Source organism: Sciurus carolinensis, chromosome 17, assembly GCF_902686445.1.
Source record: "Sciurus carolinensis chromosome 17, mSciCar1.2, whole genome shotgun sequence".
NCBI classification, from domain to species: domain Eukaryota; kingdom Metazoa; phylum Chordata; class Mammalia; order Rodentia; family Sciuridae; genus Sciurus; species Sciurus carolinensis.
Window position 1 is genome coordinate 31571385 of NC_062229.1, and position 21047 is coordinate 31592431.

Here is a 21047-nt window from a genome sequence, read left to right on the forward strand (position 1 = left end):
TCAAGCCCGGTCCCAGGTCAGTGAAAGGTCAATCACAATGGCAAGATGCTCTTAGTGGTAAACATCACATGCTTGTTTCAACAGAAGGCAGGGAATCATATAATTTTTTTTTTAAGTGGAAAGAGAAGACCATCTAGGACAAAAAAAAAGAGATTTTACATCCAATAGCTAGTGAAGGTGTCAGGGAGGGAGGAGGGAGAAAGGGCCGTGGGGGTTGGAAGAAATGTCAGCAGAACCATACGTTCAAGTGCTCTCAGAACACAGCTCAGAAAGCATGCCAGCTGAGAGGCACAGAGAGATGCATGGAGATGATATAAGTGAACTGTGCATCTGGCAAGGGGGACACTGTAAATCTCTGCCACGATAAGACATGCCCTGTGCCTGCCAGATACTGGGTTTTAGAAATCTCTTGCTTGGTTAGAATTTGCTGAGCAGTGAGCTGGGAAGGTGATAATAATTCCTTTGTTATGAACCATGGGTCACATTTGTGGAATCCTCACTATGTGCCATGCTCTTTGCTGATGTGTTTTATATCTATGACCCCTGATGATGCTCATGACGACTCTCTAAAGGAAAAGGAAAGATACAGCTCACTGACTTCAGGTGATGGAGGGTCTCCCAGGAGGGGTGATTCTTCTCTAAACTGTGGATCTGGAACAGGCCACAACAGGAAGAGTTCCACAGTCAACTGACCACAGTGTCTGAATGTGACATGCTTCTGAAGCCTCCAGAGCCAAGGGACACAGTTATGTATCTCCCTATGATTCCAGCTGCTTGCTCAGGAGGGGGCTCCCACTGCAAAGGACTGAACAACAGGAGCAGGGATTAAAGAAGACTCAGGGTTCACAAGTGGGCAGGTTGGGTGACCAGTCCTGGCTCATCCACTGACAAGCTGTGAGATTACAGGCAGGGTCCTTCATGTCCCAGAGTCTGTTTCCTCAACAGAAAAGTGAAGTATTAGGAATTGACAGGAAATAATCACATCAGAGAAACTGAGCTGAGACCAGCATATAAAAAGCAAAAATACGGACACAAAGCAGAGCACCCAAGGCCGGAGCATAGAATAGTTCCATACGTAGCATGCGTCCTGTCCAGAGCCCCTCAGGTCCTCTCTGTGGGGTCAGAATGTCCAACCCCAGGTTTTGCAGGCTTTCCTTCCAGTGGCTTCGTTGATGCTAAAGTGAGTTTCAACCTCAGGGACAGCCCCTCGTCAATGACCAGCAAGCACAGAGAGATGAAAGCCCAGGTCCAACACCTCAAGGCAGGATGGACTATCAGGGCTTCAGAATCCCCCACAGGATCCAGTAGAGGCGGGGATGTGCCCTCAAATCTTGCCCTCCTTCTCTCTTTCCTTTCCTATCCTGCCCTCCACTTCCTTTTGGATCTCGCCAGGAGTACCTTCCTGCTAAGTCACACAGCGGGTGCTTCTTACTAATCTAACACACCACCACCTGACTTCAGCTTGAGAGTCTGGCCTTCCCTTGTCCACTTAGAACATTCCTTCCACACTTGTTCAGAGGTCACCAAGAAGTTGACGTGACCTCTTCAGCACAGGTGCTGTGGGTACACTGACATATTGTGCAGCAAGGAGTGTGTGTGTGTGTGTGTGTATGCATGTGTGTGCATGTGTCTGTCGTGAGGTGTGCATGTCTATGTGTTGGATATGTATGTGGGTCTGTGCATCTGTGTGTGTGTGCATGCATCCACGTCCACACATGTGCCTGAGAGCCCCTATGTGTGCATGTCTGGATGTCTGTGGATGGTGCGTGTCTGTGCATGTGCTTGTGAACCCAATGGTTTCAGAGGACAAGCAGGACATGCTGTTGTGAACCCTGAGTGCAGGTTTCTTTAGAAGGAAAGCAGGGACGTGGAGCCGAGGCTAATGCTGGGATCTACTGCAGACTGAGAAGGGAAGGCCTGAGCTAGGACGAGGAGAGCCAGGTGCAGCCTGGAGGAGCTGGTTGGGCTCCGCACACACCTGAGCAGTTTGAACAGAGAGGCTTTAAAACAAATCTGTCTCCTTTCCACATTGCCTCTGTCTAGCTCCTTCATCCAGAATGGCTCAGTGCCTTCTCATGTGACTGAGTGGATGCCAGGAAGAGGGGAAAGGACCAACATAGAGTCCTATGCTATCCTTGTCTCAGCCACAGTGAGACCTTGGGCAAGTCATTTCTTCTCCCCACGTGTCAGAGACACTCTGAGTCACCAGAGGGAGGGGCTTAGCGGTTCTCACCAGGGAAGGCACCGTGGACCCTCCTGTCCCATCAATCGGGACAGGAAGCGTTGCTCATTCAAGCACACTGCTTCTTAAAAGAGAACAAAGCAAAGAGTTCACACCCTCCCCAACTATCTTTGGACAAAAGATTTTTGTGTTCTCTCATTAAGACTGCAACTTGCCCAGGAAGCTACCACCACAAAAATGGTCTAAATGATTGAACAAAGACTTTCACTCAGGTGGGGACTCCAAGAGGAGAACCAGCTTGACTGGCCTGCTCCTGACCTTTACAAGAACCAACAGAAGGAAAACCAAAGAAGCCCCCAGAACATCTGAGGGGACAGTTGTCACTTTTCAGTCTGAATTCAAACCCCTTCTGGTGCTGGAGGCTCCTCCCCTGTGTAAGACACAGGGAAAGGTAGGGTTCCTCCTCTCCACTACAAAGTTCAATAATGCCAGTGAGCTGGTCCCCCAGGGATAGAGACCTAATCTCAGTCAAGCAAGTGGCTCCAGCCTGACTCTGGAGCAAGAGGTCAAGAGAGGCTGGGGCAGCTGAGTCCAATGTCTAGGGTTCTGGATTCTTCCTGGGGCTGGACCTGCCAGGTTTCTTGACCCCTCTTTGTGTTTCCAGTCTGGTTCTCTGGAAGTTCTGAGGTTGGGCCTGGATACGTGATACCATGCTATCTGGGAAGTACCCTGGATGCATATATTAATAAATAAGGCAAAGGCCTGAAAAAATGACATATTTCTAGTTACTCATCCAAATGTAAAGCACTACTTGTACCATGCTACTTTTTATTTTTAAAAAAATAAAGAACACAAGAATTGCAGGAAAATTATTTGATTTTTCCCATCAGTTAAATTTACCACCATGTACACTTTCAGTGGCTAAAAATCTGATTGTTTTCCTTTTCTCACCCACACCCTGCTTGATACCGTACACAAATACATTTCCTGTTCATTCCAAGGCCATAACAATTTGGTGCCTGAAATCTTGTGAGGCTTTGCCTGATTTGAATCTGGTGGCTAGCCTCTGTGGAAATTCCCCTTCAGATGGATGGCTGACAGAGAGCCAGGCATTCAGAAGAGTCACGCAGGGAAGAACGTGCTTGTTCTAAAAATGAAAACCTTACAACTTAGAAATGATTTTTTTATTTCCTGCCAGGAAAGTTGAGAACAGATTGCAGAACTTCACCTTAGCTCATGGATTGAAAAGGCAGTCATGCAAAGGAGGGAGAAGGGGACATCACGGATTCCCACGTGTATTAAGTTTTTTTCCTCGGGAGCACAGAGGGGGAAAAAAAATCAGCTTCTTCCCCAGAACTCTTGATCATAAAAATATCACCATGGTGCTCAAAATGGAACAGAAACTGATGGAAGCAGTATTTTGGAGGAAGATAGATGACTCAGAATCCCACAGCGGGATGTTAAGCAACGCCTTCCTGGATCCCACAGCTAGTCCTCTACGAGAAGGCAACGTGCCCAGTGACTTTCATCCAGCTAGCAAGCAATTTCACCTGAAGGAAGCCTGTTAGTTATTGTTAACACGATTAAGGACATTTTAAATCTCTGATGTTGGGCACATATTTCATTCTATAAGACTGTTTTAACCAGAGCTATCACGACAAGCAGGGAACCACTGATCTCCAGGTCACAAGTGAAGGTCCCAATCATAGTTAAATGGCCAGAAGGCAGAGGGAAAAGACAAAAGCCAACTCCATGTGTCTGACCTGCCAGAAGAACTGGCTGGCATGAGTGGGGTGAAGGTTTCGAAGGCCATTCTGTTCCTTTTCTATTAGTAAAACTGGTGCCTGGACAATGTGCCCACGTGACTTGAGGAGCTCAAGTCCACAGAGGACCCTGTGTCCCTGCACGGAGCGTGGAGTGCCCGGCCCTACAAGCAGCACTAATGCACCCCACCCGATCAGGCACCCCTGCTCATTCCAGGCTCCCTGATGTTCTTGACTCTTGCTCACCAACAACAGGAACAGAATAAAGATTTTACTGAAATCCTGAAGGATTGATTTTCTGTAGGAATCCTTCCCAGCCAGGGTCTTAAAAGAACGGGCTTTCGTTTGCTCTGTATCCTGATATTTTAACATGTGGAGTCTCCAGTGTTATCAGAAAACAAGTCAATAATTTTGTGCGTGTGTAAGTACCTCATCTTTATGAATTTACCACTTCTGTAAATTTGCCATAGCAACACTGATCCTTCCAAGAGAAGGCATGCCTCTCTCTCAAGAAGGTAACTCTGGGTTGGTGCTGTGGCTCGGTGGTAGAGTGCTCACCTAGCACACGTGAGGCCCTAGGTTCGATCCTTAGCACCATATAAAAATAAAATAAAGCCCTTCATGGGCTGCTGCCTCCCCTTTCTACTCCCCCAGGGTCTGGGTGGAGGGGGTCAAGGACAGATGAGTCCACTGTCCAAGAACAAGAATGAAAGCAGAATTCCAAGGCCATAGTCTCCTTCCAGCCTCTCCCTCACCCTGACATCGAAGCCTTGAGGTCTGCTGCGCCCTCCCGCGTCCCTGAGGCCTGCACACCAGCTGCACCTTATGGAAGACCAGGGACAGGAAGAGAGTGAAAGGGAAGGTTCCAGGTCTTGGCAATGTGGATGTGACCTCTTCAAGTTAACCAAACAACTTGTTTTTAAGGCACTCAGAGTTTATCTATGGAACAATGTGATTGGGAAGGCAGATGAGGTTTTGGGGAAAGGTCTAAGGGAGACAAAAATAGTTCTGGCTTCTGGGTGGAAATCCAAGCCCGATCAAGGGCACTTCCAGACTATTTTTCCTTTGGCCAATCACAGCGGGAAACTTTCACGTAACGATGGCGTCCTAAAGAACAAGGCTAGCACAACAAGAACAAGCCGCAGCTCTCCATGGGAGCCCCGAGGCCAAGGCAGGCATGGTCCTGGGTCGACCACAAACCCCACATCTTGGCTCAGAGACTTTCTTCTCCCTCACGTTCCAGCTCTGGGTCTCCAATCACTCAGCCTCGCTGGCCCTCGGAGGAGGGCTGTCCCAGGGGAGGGGGCACACTCACCGTCATCTCTTCTGGGTTCCCATCGGCCACTTCTACCACCCTCAGGGCAGGATCCACCCTCACCGTGGCTCGAGCCATGAACTGGATGACAGATGAACTGTCCTGTGGAGGAAACAACAGCTCACCGTAAGCTTTTCCAGTGACAATGACAAATGATTTTTTTCCTTGAGAGGGACTGGGCAGAACTGAAATTCCAAGATTCCTTGTAGACCAGACAAGATGTTTCACTGAACTGAAAACTTCCCCATCCCAGGAACCCACATAAATGCATACTTCCAAAGTCTCTCTTGAGAATTTTTTCAGATGGTGGTAGACGCAGAAACACCACAGTGTTTGCCAGTCATCAACACAGGCAAACTTGTGTGCTGTGGTTTCCAAGCGGTAAGAGCCAGATATCTGGATGTTGATATTGACGGATTCACAAAGAGCTGAGGACAAATGAAGCTGTCTAATTGTGTACAACAATCCCATGTCTGGCATTCCACTGAAGCCATATGATTTCTATTTTATAGAATCTTCCTGTCCTGACCATAGCCCTCGAGCCTTTCACAAGAGCTTCTTTTAACTCTTTGTTTGTCCTTAAATGAAGCTGTTTTGGAGTCAAAGCCACTGGACATGAAAGAGGGTACCGACTGGAGAGACTAAGAAGGGGGAAACCTCTAGCCTATAAATCAGGCCTAACAGAAAGCCAACTAGGGGCAGGGGCTACATCGAAGACTCAGGAATTGCTGCCAGCAGAAGTAGTCAGAAGCCTTGCTGTGGACTCAGATTCAAAGTCGCTGGTCCAGATAATCAGAAAATGGCTCCAAAGCAGGGATGGAGAAGGAATATGGAAAGCATCAAGGATAGGCAAAATCCTGACCCAGGGAAGGTCTAGGACCTTGCGGCTAGTGGTACAAATGGTGCTGCATCGACTGTGGAGCAGAGAGGTGCCTGGTTGCCATTGTGGGAACAGAGGGCATAGAACTAGGGTGTCAGTACCCACCACTGGGGCGGCCTGAGCTCTGCCAGCAAGGTGTCTAATAATATGCCCACCCATATTTACTCAGCTTGCCTGTCACTCTGGAGGCTGCAATGGTTTGGGGATGTCCCCTCAGAATTCATGTGTTGGAAATTTAATTCCCAATGTTATATTAGTGGTAGGTGGAGGCAAGCCTTTGGAAGATAATTAGAATTAGATAAGGTCGTGGGGTGGGGGTGGGGTCTCCACGATGGCCTTAGTGGCTTGACAAAAGGAGGAGACCTGAGCTTGCACACTCGCCCTGTCTTGCATGTGATGCCCTTTGTGCCAGGTTATGATGCAGCCAGAAGGCCCTCACCAGAGGACCAGCAGATGCCAACACCTTGCTCTTGGACTTCCCAGTCTCCAGAACTATATATATAAAAAAAATTCTCTTCATCAATTATCTAATCTTAGTCAGAGGCTCTCAGATGCCAGCTTTGACTCACTTCTGGCTAAACCTACAAAGATACAGGAAAGCAGAGCACTCTCCCCTACACTCTTCCCCGGGGGGTCCTTTTCTCATCTCCACCAAAGAAACCACAAAGGATCCTAGTTTATGCACTTTACCTGTTATGTACAAATACTTGTTCTTTTAAAATGACCATGAAATATATTTCTAATTTTTTATAAACATATTAATTGTACATGTTAATGAGGTCCTGTGTTATCAACAGATCAAATCCAATCATTTTATAACCTCTCCCTGCAATTAAAAATATATATAAAATTAAAAAAAAAAATATATATATAGTACTGGAGATTGGGATCATTTGACCTCTGAGCTACATCTCCAGTTTTTTTACTTTTTCTTGAGGCAAAGTCTTGCTAAGTTTCCCAGGTGGGCCTCAAGCTTGTGATCCTTCTCCGGAGCGACCGGGATTACAGGTGTGCACCAAAATATATTTTAATGCTTCCGGGAAGCTAGTTGTTCAAAGGAATTGCTCTAGTTAACTACTTTTAGTGGCAAATAATTTTACATGCAAATAGTCTTTTAGCAACCTGGCAGTTTTATAAATATGTGGTTTTATGTATCAGGGTATACTGTATTTACAATCATGACTCATCCTCATCACTTATTAATTGTGATAATGATGATGATGACGATTGCCCAAGTCAAAGGCCAAGCGGATGAGGAGCCTGGCATAGAACAGGCCTCTGGTGGTTATAGAGTCAGTGAAGAAAGCCTCAAGGAGTGGAAAAAGATTTTCAAAGAAATCTGAATCCTCTGAAGCTTTAAAAAATCAGATCCTATATTTCAAATAAAAACTTAAGGTCAAAACAATAAAACCTCAAATTCCCTTGTCTAGGGCCAGACCATAAGGTCAAAAGGAAAATAAACACAGCTCTAGGCCCAGGCAAACCACAAGGCTGGAGCTGCTCCCTGTCCTTAGGGAGGCTGTGACAGCCCCTGAGCCATCTGGCTCAGCTCCCCGTAGGAGCTGGCGTCCGGGGGACCCACAGTTCTGTATTTCAAGCTCCAGGAGTAGCTGGGGCCCCATCTGCCTTCCAGGTCAGCTGTGTACTGGGCTTCCCTCTGCACCTGGAATTTCTGCGGAAAGGTCACTTGAATAATGAGTCTCCGTGGTCACACTGCTTTCAGCTCTCTTATCTGGGGTTCCACTGGCCTGGATGACATGGGGACAGCAGTCAGTGAGACATGTTTCTCGGCACAGGGTCCTCGGAGGTCATGGGAGAGAGATGCAGAAGACCCAGCCTGCAGAGCCACACACGTGACTGAAGGGCAAGAGGCATGATGGTGGTCCCCCCATCGGAGCCATCAACACGGCTCGGTGGAGAGTGGCAAGAGTGACACAGGAAATACAACTGTCGGCGATGTCATCCTCCAGAAGATGGGCAGGACAGGTGAGTATACAGAATCACAGGCCCTCCAACCTGAGCTGGGACTCATGCCAGGAAGGGACGCCTGTGACGTGGGGCTTCCAGATGACGTTGTGGAAGCAGAGGAGGCTAGCAGGGCTCTAGTTCACGCCTGCTCCTTTTCTAATGCTGTCCTTTATAAAGGGGGGTTTCACCATGGAAGCACTGTGTGAGCCCAACTTCCCCCAGAGCAACTTTCTTCCTGAGCAAACCAGAACTGTACCCAGCTCTCCCGGGGCTTGTGGAGCCTGCGACAGCTAAAAGTGGGGAGAACACATCTCCCCTTGCCTGGGTCTTCTCAGGTCAGCAGGTTACTGCTGTGTCTAATTTCAAAATGACCACAGAAGGACTATTCTAAGGGTATTCATTTACCCCCTGATGGGCTTATCACATATAAACACATTTGGTCTTTCCAAAGGAAAATAAATAGAATCTCTGTGGCTAACAGGCATATTTTGTTTTATCTTCATATGCAATTATTTTTAGAGCTTCTTGTTGGAAGGGATCTCTCTTACTTGGCAGTTCTCACCTTAAAATAAGTCAGAATAAATTTATATGATTCTTCAAGGACCAGTAGTAATTCACTGATATATATATATATATATATCTCCCCCCAACCCCAATTGGATTTCTCTAAAACAAGTAATCAGTAAACTGCATCTCATCGGTCAAATCTGGTCCTCTGATTTTGTAAATATAGTTTCATTAGAATACAGCCATGTCCATTCATTTGAGTATGTCTATGGCTGCTTTTGCAACACAATGACAGGGTCCAGCAGTTGCAAGAGACTATATGGCCTGTAAAGCCCAAAATAGCTCCCACCGGCCCTTTACAGAAAGGGCTTGCCAGCCCTTGATCAAAAACACGTTCCCCAGACCAGCAGTACTGGTATCACCTGGGACCCTGTAAGAATCGCAGAACCTCAGACTCTACCCACAAGGACTCTGACATTTATTTCCAGGTAATTCTGATGCAAACTAAAGAACAGGGAACGTAATACCTGGGAGGTTTGTTAAAGTCAGGATGCCGATTCAGTAAGTCTTGGGGGAGGTACTGGGGATGGAACCCAGGGTGCTCGACCACTGAGCCATATCCCCGGCCCTTTTGATTTTTTCTCTTGAGACAGGGTCTCGCCAAGTTGCCCAGGCTAGCCTTGAAATTGCAATCCTCCTGCCTCAGCCTCCCACGTTGCTAGGATTACAGGCGTGTATCAGTTATGAATCTAACAAACTCTCCCATGATTCTCTTGTCCTGTTGTGCTGTAAGCACACTTTTGAGTGGTGAACGTCTGATATTTTCCCTGGTACCACCTGGCAGAATTACTGATGGCACATGCCAAAAAAAAAAAAAAAAAAAAATTTAAAAGGAGCAGCCAGAGTGTCATGAGGAAATGAATTCTAATGCTTTTAAATGAAGCCCATGAGTGCAGGTTCCCTAGGACTCACCTTTTTTAGTATTTCTGTGTTCAGCAGCATATAAACGTCTAGAGTACGACTTTCCTCTTTGGCAAGAGCGCTAAGGTTACAGTGCATTGTTAGGCAAGAAATTCCTGGCTTTTCACAGTCCTGAGAAGAAAAAAAAAAAAAAATCAGAGAACAGTTAAATGGTAGGAAGGTAAAGTCAAAGCCACAACCATTTATAGAGCGGCAAGCTCCAGGGCTTCTGTTGCGGAGACTAAGTCAACTCCAGGCAGAGGAAATCAAACAGAAGATGCAGGCCGGGGGGTGTAGCTCAGTGGTAGAGCACTTGCCTAGCATGTGCCGGGGCCCTGGGTTCCATGCCCAGCACTGCCAACAAACAAAAAATAATAAAGATAATGATGGAGATGATTTAAAGATGACAAAAGGCAATCACTCTTTGTAACCACCAGAGGGCAGTCAAGGGATTTCTAGTCTGGCAGGCACCGGAACATGCTTCAGAGTCAAGCAACTGGGAGAAAGCATGTCTGAGGTTAATCCTACCAAAAAGTTGGATTTCATAAAGAAACCAATTGTTTTCTTAAAAGAGAAAGGACTTTTTCCTTCTACATATTCTGATAGTATTGATAGTTTTGAACATAAGTATATTTCCTACATTAATGTAATTTCTGCCTGGTAATTTTTTAGTTAGGGTAAATTAGAGGGATTAAAAATGTTACATGAGTCTTGCTCAAGAAAACACAGAAATTACATACAAAGAAATAAAAAGAAATAAAAATGCAAAGAAATGTAAACTCCAAATTGTAAAAGAGAAATTTTTCTTTTGTATTGTAGGATCCAAAGTATATACGCCTTCATGATGATACAGTGGCAGGTGAAATTTATAGTCAGATACAGAGTTGTGTCTGTCAAGCATATTTGATGCTTTATCACTCCATCTAAGGATTCTAAGGGCTTTTAAAAACAGAAGTACCATCCTCACTATGGAAGTGAAACAATCCAAATCTTTCAAGGGGCCAACAGTTGCCCTTCTCCACTGTGGAAGAGACTGAGGAAGGAAAGGATAAATGTGAGATGTGCCCAGGATGAAGAAACTTAACCAGGGCTGGGGCTGTAGCTCAGCTCAGTGCACAGCACCTGCCTAACACACGTGAGGCCCTGGATTCCATCCCCAGCACCAAAAAGACTAAAGGTCTAGGGAGAGGAGGACTTGAAAAAGCATTCTGATTCCATCTCCACCACCTTCACTTTTTTTTTCCCCCAAAATATTTTTTTAGTTGTTGATAGACCTTTATTTTATTCATCTATTTAAATGTGGCCCTGAGGATTGCATCCAGTGCCTCACACAAGCTAGGCAAGCGCTCTACCACTGAGCCACAACCCCAGCCCCACCTTCACTCTTTAAAAACCCAGTAAATAGAACAAATCTCAAGTGTACACCTTGATACATGTTTATATTTTCATACCTAGAGAATCACCACCCTGAACACGATGTAGAACATTTCTGTCAACGAAGGGGTGCCTTCGTACCCTATCCCACTGGTACGCCTCCGAAAGAGCCCGCTACCCGGACCCCATTGCCACTGATAAGCCTGCCTGCCTGCTTTCCCTCCTTCCTTTCTGGGACTGGGGATTTAAAGTGGGTGCTTTACCACTGAGCTGCATCCCCAGCCCTTTTAATTTTTTTATTTTGAGACAGGGTTCCACCAAAGTTGCCCAGGTTGGCCTGTGATCCTCCCTGCCTCAGCTTCATTTTTTTGCTATTTCTGAACTTCACGTATGTGAAATGGTCCTGTACGTGTCCTTTTGTCTTTGGCTTTTTTCATTCAATAGCATGTCTGTAAGATTTACTTATATTGTTGTGTGTTGCAGTAATTACATATTTTTCATTGCTGTGTGATATTCCAGGGCATGGATATACCATAACTGTTTACTCATTCTCCTATTGATAGTTACCTGAATTGTTCTCTGCTTTTGGCTACTATAAGATTGCAATGAACAGTCTTGCCCTAATCTTTCAGCAGATGCATGTACTTATTTCCCTTGGGGGTAGCCCAGGAATGGTATATATATATAGCTGGGTCATTGTGTGTGTGTGTGTGTGTATGGTTTTCCAAAGTGGCTGCACAAGAACAATTACTCTTGTTTAGATTCAGACTAGTTGGAGAAATATTTCAGTTTGTGCTTGGAGAAACTTTGCCAGGCAATGGAATTTGGAATTTAAATTCAATGCTAGGATTGAAACCTCAGACTTGTGATTTTATAAGTCAATTAATGAAAAGCAGACTTGGGAAATAACAAATATCAAACAGAAAACTGGCCTCTAATCTCAGACTTCTGTTTGGGTGAGGACCACCCATGTTACCCCAGCCACTGGGCAAATCCTTACCAAGACTTTTCTTCCAGACTTTGTGAAGAAAGCAAATATCGTGTGGAAGATATTTTCTTGTTCTTGAGGGATGATGCAGGGGGTTGGGTTTTTCTGGAAAGAGCAGTTTCCCTTCTCTTGGCCAACCTGGAAATGGAAAGAAGACTTGTCAGTGTGGCTAGTCCCAAGAATACTATCCTGGAGTCCCTTGTCATGGAGAGAGTACCAGTTGAGTGTTTTTCTCCTTGTTCATTCTCAGGAGTGACTAGAAGGCTTTTATTTTAAAGATGGGGGTCTTTTGCTGTGTTGCCCAGATGAGGCCTGGAACTCCTGGGGTCAAGTCATCCTCCACCTCAGCCTCCCGCGTAGCTGGGACCGTTAGTGCACGCTACTCTGCCCAGCTCTGGCTGAAAAGGCTTTAAGATAGAAGCTGTAGCATGCACAGGGCCAAATAACAGAAAATGTGGCTCTTAAGTCCCTAAATAATGGAGATGAGCTGGCACGCAACATGTAAATGAGATGTGCCTAGGAAACAGTAAGACCTGGAACACAATAAACCTTACACTTCATGATTTCCAAAGCACATTTACAAACATCCTTACAGCCATTCTGTTAGGCACTGATGTTAGGGTAGATCAGGAAAAAAGAGGCTCAAGCCAAGCCACTGGCCAACGCACGCAGAGTCAAGAGCCCAGGTCTAGAACTCGGGTCTTCGGAGATATTAAGATCCGTCGGTGGACCTTTGCCAGAAGGTAGTCCTCTGCTAGAAGTTTTCACGGAGCCCGTGGGGTGCTAGAAGGAGCCCTTCTTGAGAGGGAGAAAGTGCATTAGCCCGGCTCTGTGCTCCACCTCTGCTCCAACTAGAGTCCCGAACACATATATGCCACTTAACATCAGATTAAAAAAATATATAAAAATATGCTGGACAGACACTGCCCTGAGCCAGACAGGGACTTCGACATTCAGTGAGCTCTCAGTGAGTCATCTGATTTTGTTCCTGACAGCAATGGTGCTGAGCAACAGCGCCACGAAAATCAAAACACACCAAAACAACAGCGAGCAGATTTTCAGGTGGAGTCCTTGAAGAACAGCACTTTTGACGCCCACCTGGAGGAACTGCGGACCAAAGTCCTCTTCACCCATCACCGTATTCCACTGGTTAGAGCTGAAGACGGAACAGGATGTAAGGCCAGACCAGAATGTTAGTAATTAGTAATCCATAATTTAGGACTGTGTTTACAATCCCCTTGCTAACTAGAATCATCTGTTTAAACTTTCCTATCTTTGATGCCTGTGAATAAAATATAGTGTGTTTGAACTTACTCAAGAATGTTTCAACTTCCCATTTGTGCTAGGGTGCAAGGTTTAAAGTTTTTACATAAAGAAACTTCCAGCTTAAGAAGGATAATCTTTTAATAATGCACGATAAAACGAGATCACCAAATTTGCTTAATGAATCTCTGCTTTATCTCTGGTATGAACACATTCCAAAATTTACTATATGTGTCTGAAAATAAACAAGATGAAGTTTTTATTTCCTCAGATTAACTAGGAGAAAAGAGAATGTTGCCTTTAAAAATGTCTCACAGTTTGGAAGGCTTTTGTCCCTCAAAAGTTCTCACGACTTGGGATTCTTTCACTTACTTTATTGGAACTGCAAAATTTGGGGAATCCATATCTGCCAGGAATTTCAGGTCTCAATTTTAACACTAGTTTTGGATGATTTTAGAAGTAACTAGAGGGACTAAAGAAAAGGAGGCACTGAAATTTAATGCATCTTTGGTGATTTGGACCCATCCATGGGTCCAACTGTTGGAAGTTATGATAAATATTTTAAAGTTCCTTTTAGAAAGCAATACATATGTTGTTAATGTGGTGAAGATCATGAATATCTGCTTGTAAGACAAATGAGAAAAACCACCGCTGCTGGGTAAATTAGTATTTGTGTGTTGCAATGAAATGCCAAACATGTACTCAAAAAATTCTGCATTTCAAATAAATGAGAGAGATTGAAGATGATATATTCTGGAAAACTTGACTTAAAAAAGTGACCTGGTAACAGTATTCTCAAAAGATGCATGTTTGAATAAAACAATTTGTGAGATGTGAGAAAATGGAAAGCGTATTATAAATTAATGCTACTCTTCAGCTTTTAAGTATACAACTACATAATTAGATTTCATAAGTAGTTGACGATCTGTTTTTCTAACACTTTCAATTGGAATAAAATTTACGCTCCCTCTAATGCACAGATTGTAAGTGCAGTTTGACGAACTTTGACAAATGAGATCACCCAGTAACCACCACCCCAACGAAAGTACAGAACATGTCCATGACTCCAGAAAGTTCCCACTGGCCCCTTTCCAGTGTCTTATCCAAAAGGCAACCACAGTTCTGATTCCTATTAAGCTGAGGGGTGGGGGAGGTAGGTCTCCCTTTTCGGGGCAGCAAGGTGGTGGTGATAGCTGAGGGTTGTGCTCTGTTTAGGCACATGCCGTACCTGCTGGGTGGACAGCATTGGTCACGGGGCACTGGAAAGTTGGGATGCGAGTGCTCAGGGCTCTTCCTTCCCATCCTCTTTCACTCTGAAGCATATGGGGCCCCACTTTCCCTGTCTGACTGCCGGAAGATGGTCTTCTGCAACCCTTTGGCATGCACATCCCTGGGAAGATCACCAGGCCTGGCCGCCCAATCCGTTGGATCTGGGGCTAGACCAACAGGATGCATGTGTCCCTAATTGAAATCAGAGGTGGGGCAGAGTTCCTCCTTGCTCTGCAAACTGCTGCTGTGGGTTTCTAGGCAGACAGAGGAAGCAGAGCCCCAAGCCAGCCAGCTGCACGCATGTGCCTGGGGTGTGCAGAGCTGGCCCTGCCATCTGTCCCAGATACCAGCAGAGAAGGGCAGGGAGCTGGGAGCGACCAGGGGTGGAGGGGCAAGAAACAACTAAGCCCAGCATCGACCTGAAGAGACACAGACAGGCTCAAAGTTTACTGCTCCTCTTCCATGGGGAGTTTCAATGGGGCAGGAGTGGCTGTCAAGAGGGAAGTGATCATGAGGTGACGTGATACCACATGACAATCTGCCCCTGGTGGCATGGAGTCTGTGGTGAGGGAAAATCTTGGCTGTCTGTGCTCCTGACTGTGGTTCCGCAGGAATCATTCTAATTGGGGAAAACTTTTTTTTCTGGAAGGTTCAGGGTGGTCCTGTTTCACAGGAAGACTGAACAGGCTGTTGGGTATTGCACGGGTGCTATTCAGACTGGCTCAAATTCAGCAACTCGGTCCCTGGCCGGGGTCATGGATGGGAGGCACTCTTCTGTGTGTCGGACAGATCATGTGACGGCCAAGATGACAACATGGAACACCTATCCAGCTCTTCCTGTGTCCCGGCTCTGAATCTTTTCCCCACATCCACATTCAGTCCTCACAACCACCCCGAGGCGGGGACCCTCATCATCCTGGCTTCATGGATGCGGAAGCTGTGGGGAAGGGGAGGCCAGGAGGGCAGCAGAGGTCTTGCCACCAGCAGGCTGCAGAGCCAGGCGGGGACACACACCATCCAGCTCTGGCCCTGGCTCTACCTTCCTGCACTGCCTCTGAGGTTCAGCAGCTGAGGACAGGGCTGCGGTGGGGTCAGGAGGAGCGACGGGGGAAGGAAACCATCTCTTCCTGTTCTTACCCAGGTCAAAGAGAAGGAACCACCAGCTGAGGAAGCTGGAAACCGTAGAGTCCTCCATCCTGACCCACTTCTGCCTGTCTGCTCTATGGCCGAAAAAAAAAAGGTAAAAAGGAAAAGAAAAGAAAAAAGACTCCTACCCAGACCATGGGAGGTAAAAGCGCGGGCCGGCTGGGGGGCAGGCTGGGGGGCCGGCTGCTCTATCGCTGGAAGGCGAACAGAGCACCCTGGAATGTTGTTTCTGGAAGGCAGCTCCGAGATCATGCAGTCCCGTGGCCTCAGCTGACAGATAAGGAACCAGAGGCCCCGAGTCCAGTGACTTGTCCAAGGTCACGTGGTTGGCCGTGAGCCGTATCCGGCAACCCGGGTGGAATTGTGTCACAGACCCTCTTTGTGAACACTCAACGGTCCCAGGCTGCAGCCTAGCTATGCTGACTTGGGTCTCCACAGCGTCAGTTGCCTGGTCCATAAAATTAGGACAGTGACCCACATGGTTATGCTGAGATGCCACTGCACACTTTGAGGACGATCTGTGTGTGTCGTTTTCCTTAGACCATGGGGTCACTTAATCTCACATCACATACGTAAGCAAATGCTCACCCCACAACCTGGTTTTAACCAAATTCTTTGCTCAAAATCAAATGAAGTAATGCTTCCTTCCCATACTGCAGACAATCCAAGCACCACCCGACTACTGTCCAATAGCTTCATTTCCTTGGTGGGCCAAGGATGCGGTGGCATTGTCCCCATGGTCATCTCTGCCCACGGACTTCTCAAGTATTTTGCAGATTGAGTCCAAATGCTTCCCATGGCATGGCTGCTTATCTTGCAGGGCCCCTGGGAGCTGGAAGAGGCCCACAGCTATTGGAATTTGAATAAAAGAATCTAACTGAGCATACAAAGGAGGACAAGAGGACACAGGACACAGGGACAAGGCTGAATTCTGCCAGGGCAGTTATTAAGGGTTTTCTGTTGGTATCTGTCCTCCCCCTACCCCAACCCCAAAGAAAACATTGTGCAAGCTGAAACCAAGAGATGGTGGTAATTTGGGAAACTGTCAGGAGCCCTAGTTGTGGGAGCCCATGGAGAATATGGACATCGCATGGTGGTAGAATCTGGGTCCACCTCGCTCAGGGGAGACTGTGGCCAGAACGCGGCCAAAGTCTCAGGCCTGTCAGAGGTTGAAGTACCCCTTTCGCTCCAGGGACCTGGATTCAGGAAAGACCAGCATGAACTGGGGCTCATGCTACAGGGATGATGCTGACAATGTTACCTGCCCCCAGGTGGGAAAGGGAAGCCTGGAGCTTTTATGAGGCCTCTTCCAGCTCTGGTGGTCAGAGAAAGAGGTTGGGAAAACCGGGCATCTCCAGGTGGAAGGCTCAGGACAGCGCCCTCCCTTAGGAACCTCAATGAGTTGTTTGCTGACCTGGAGCAAGACAGGGAACACAGGTCTCACCTCGGTCCTCAGAACGGAGTGGCTCTCACCACCACTGTCCCTGGGCCTGAAGATGGGAAGGACAGAGAAGTCCTCTGGGAGAGGGCTAGCTAGCACGAGGTACTGTTCCAACAGACAGAGCATACCCTGAATATCCACAACGGGCACTGTCATCAGTACAGGGACCTCATGACCAACCAACCATCTGAACTGGGACTTAAAGAACAAGCTTTTCAACTGATACATAAAAATCATACAAACTTATGGTGGATGGAATGAGTTTTCAATATAAATGTACAATATCCAAGGATCAAAGTAATTGACATGTCCATCACCTCCGACATTTGTCATTTTTTTTTTTTTTTTGTATTGGGAGCATTTCAAATCCTCTCTACCAGCTATTTTGGGATATTCAATTAATTGTTGTCAACCAGTTATCCTGCTGCCCTACAAAACATTAGAGGTAATTCGTCCTGTGCAACTGTACCCTCATACCTGTTAACCACCTTCTCTCCACTCCCTTCCCAGGTCCTTCTAACCCCCATCTCTAATTCTGAGTTCAACATTTTTTAGCTTCCATGTAAAATAAGATCATGCAGTTTTTGTCTTTCTGTGCCTGGCTTATTTCACTTAACATAACGTTAAGGCTCATCTATCTTGCTGCAAATGACAGGATTTCTTCTTTATCATGGCTGAATAATATTCCACTGCCAAGTTGCAACAGTGTGGTGAGTGAAATTGGAGACTCAGTCCCAGAACCAGCAAGACAGAGACATTAACCAGAGATATATGCCACCAAAGAAAATGGTGAAGTCTAGTCTTTTTAACTTTCACCTCCATTTTACAGATGAGAAAACCGAGGCCCAGAGAAGTCAAGTGCCACATACCCACGAGCTCTGTGTGGGAAGCACGTCTCCAAAGACCAGGATGCTCCCTCTCCCACTGTCTTCCTCGTACCCCGGCTGCATACCTGGACCACCACTGCACTCCCAGGCTGGGTGCAGGCTCCTATTGTGATCATGAACGTTTTCTACAACTCTCTCCAGCCAGGAGATCAGCCCTGCCAGTGATCTGCCTTCCCCAGAGGAAGTGGCATTTCAGCTGGATCAAAGGATAAAGAGGACGTCGAGGGCTGAGGAGGAGGGGAATCCCAGGCAGAAGGGAAGAGCATCAGCCAAGGCGTGGTGCACCCTGCAGACCTGATCTGCAGAGCCCAGCCCACGGGGGAGGCACAGTGGACGAGTGCTGGGTAGCAGCGGCCAGAAAGGAGGCCGGAGGGCGGGCCTGACCAGCGGAGGGCGGCCAGGCTTGAAAGTGTTCCCCAAATTAGAACCCGATCCTTAGAATTTAAGGATTAGAAACACGATCCTTAAATTCACTTGCTAATGGTACGAGGAGGTGGGGCGTTTGGGAAGAGCTTGGGGCTCTGCCTTCCGTAAATGGATTAATCCACCATCATGGAAGTGGCTTTGTTATACAAGTGAGCTCTCTGGCGAGCCGCCTCTGTCTAGGTCATCTTAGGACGTAGCGAAGAGCCCTCACCAGCTGTGGGCACCACACTCTTGGGCTTCCCAGCCTCCAGAACCACGAACTAAATAGATCTCATTCTTCATGAATGAATACCAGTCTAACAACAGAAAATGTGCTTTGCAAGCAAATCTTGGAAGGTTACCCAGAAGGTGGTGGGAGCCAGGCTTGGAATCAGAGCAGGAGCACGTACGGTGTAAGCCACACAGATCAACCCGACTCAGAGTTAAGGACCCAGCGTTACCTCAGGCCTGGGAAATGGTGAGTGTATTTTTAACAGGCTGAGACCTAGATGCCCCCTTCCTATCAACATCAGCCTGGTCTCTTCACCATAATCCAGCTGGCTGGGGCTTCAGGGAGAGGAAGGATCCTCCAAATGTCCCTGGCTTGATGTCCCTTGACTGCTGTGCACAGCCAACAACAGGGGAGTGGGAGACCGAATCAGCAGAGGAACAGACTCAAATGAGCCATGTCTAGAGTCATCGCCGATGCAGTTCTCGGGTAAAGTCTGATCTAAAAACTGTTTGTCGAATTGACTTGGATTGGAGGGGGCACGGGTTCACTCCTGACTAACATGTGTTTCGTGTTAACTCACATTTCTCTGTTAACCGTTGACTCTCTGTTCTGTTACATCTCTGGGCCACTTTTCCATATCACGTTACATAATCACAGCTCATGGCAACCGGGTAAGCAGGATGGGCCCCCGGCCAACAGCCTGCTTGTCTGAGTTCACACGCCCTTTGAGGTTGGGACCCCGAGAATGTTCTGAAGGCCTACTTTGCTAATTCAATTACCTACTGCCTACTCTGGGAACCAAGGCTTCCCACAACTGCAAGTCCCCGTCCTGTTACCAGAGGCTCCACGTTTTCCTCGGTGGCTGTGGTGATATTAGTTTTAGGACTCCAAAGTTGGAAGAGAAGATCATATTGATAAAATGGCTGAGAAATGATACCAATTGCTTCGTTAGGCTGATCTAAGATGTTTACTACCAGGAAGACCCAATGAGATAGGAGCCTACATTTCCATTCAGCAAAATGTGAACGACATTCACAGTTGTTCAAAGTCTTTCATATTAAAATTCTGTTAAATCACGTTGCTTTGACTGTTGCGTGTTTCTTGGTTTTGACTGAAGAACAATAGAGGATCTTATTTTAATAATAAATCTTAAGACAAATATTTTCATGCTTGCCATTCGCTTCACGCCTTTGTGATAATGTCGATCCATAATAACCTACAGGGGTGGACACTCAGAGGCTCCATTTGTTTACTCTGATTTTTTCATTGAAATGATGCTATTTAACATAAGACCAGAGACAGCAATAGCAAGCTGGGATAGTTCCTCACATGGATAGACCTCGCATTACGCTACCAAAGTGTTCAAAGGTGGAGAACATAATTTTGGTGTGCCCTCAGGCCACTGAAAGGTAACAGAGTTCCAAGGGGTGTCTTTTGGCATATCCTTCTGAAGAGTAATGGATTCTTTTACTTTGTGAAAAGGGAACCCTTGCTTATCAGTTTGGCAAGTTCCGATTTTTCTGATATTTATCTCTATGTGTAGCTAGACGCTCCAATGTGTTCATTCAGACAGACAGAAATCCAAAGAAGAAAGCTAGTCCAATGATCACACAACGCGAGGTAAGTTAATACGCGGCTCTAGTTTTGTTTGGTCCCTTCTAGCTTCGATGCTCATATCAAGAGTCAAATCAATGAAGAGCTCATATAAAAATTCTGGTTTTGAACTGAAAAGGGAAAATGAAGCCATGGAACCGCCGTTCACAGGAACAGCCCACTCCAAGTCTGCAGATTTGGGGAAAGATCAAGGGCAGCATGAAATTAAGAAGGACCTAGTGGCATTTAATATCAGAAAGGAAGAGTCATGTTAGGAAGCCTGAAAAGTTCATAACTTTAACTCTTTTTAGATGTCTTCTCTCCTTCTAATTAAAAACTTTCTTCTAAATGAAATACTCGCTTCCCCTGATTCCTTCCCCACCCCTCAAGGCCACCGCCGTCACCACTGTGACAAGCTGCCCTACTGGGTCTGGAAAGTTCAGGCTCTTACTGTGGCCAAAACTGAAACCAAAAATAAAGGGGCAAATCTTCAAAATCAATGTTCCAGAGGAAAGGGAAAGCGTAATCCATTGTATAATTTTGACCTCTGTGTGAGTCTGCCATTCTTTCATGAACAACTTCGCCTCTGATGATGAAAGTTGGTGAATTTTGTTTCCAAGAGCTTTAGGGTTTGGCTAAATCAGTGTTCTCACCCCCTGGCCCTGGGTGACAGGCCAGCATGCCGGAGGGTCTAGAGTGCGGGCCACACCAGACTCCCTGCAAGACAGAATTCATTTATATTCAATCAGAGAGAGACAGGCCCCTGGAGGAGGCCCGATCACAGGCATGGCGATGGTCGCTGCTGCAGTTAAAGTGATACAGATGGGAAGTCGTTTCAGAGCAGCAGTGACACCAAAGAATTTCCAGATGTGGT

The 21047-nt window shown here is 46.6% G+C and overlaps 1 protein-coding gene and 1 long non-coding RNA gene across 3 annotated transcripts in view; one reads left to right on the forward strand and one right to left on the reverse strand.

Annotated features, from left to right (window-relative positions):
- Itga9 (integrin subunit alpha 9) overlaps positions 1 to 21047 on the reverse strand; it is a 322636-nt gene that overhangs the window by 27202 nt on the left and 274387 nt on the right. Inside the window, exons 24-26 of the mRNA XM_047531489.1 lie at positions 11950 to 12075; positions 9588 to 9707; positions 5261 to 5362 (exon numbers count right to left, since the gene is read on the reverse strand). Coding sequence (XP_047387445.1) covers positions 5261 to 5362; positions 9588 to 9707; positions 11950 to 12075 — 348 coding nt within the window. The remainder of the gene's footprint in view (positions 1 to 5260; positions 5363 to 9587; positions 9708 to 11949; positions 12076 to 21047) is intronic.
- Positions 18226 to 19660, forward strand: LOC124968748 (uncharacterized). Of its 2 annotated transcripts, XR_007105833.1 has the most exons (3): positions 18229 to 18826; positions 18906 to 19066; positions 19238 to 19660. It is a non-coding gene; the product is annotated as an uncharacterized LOC124968748 (long non-coding RNA). The 2 variants fall into 2 exon arrangements; XR_007105832.1 differs by having other exon boundaries at positions 18226 to 19066.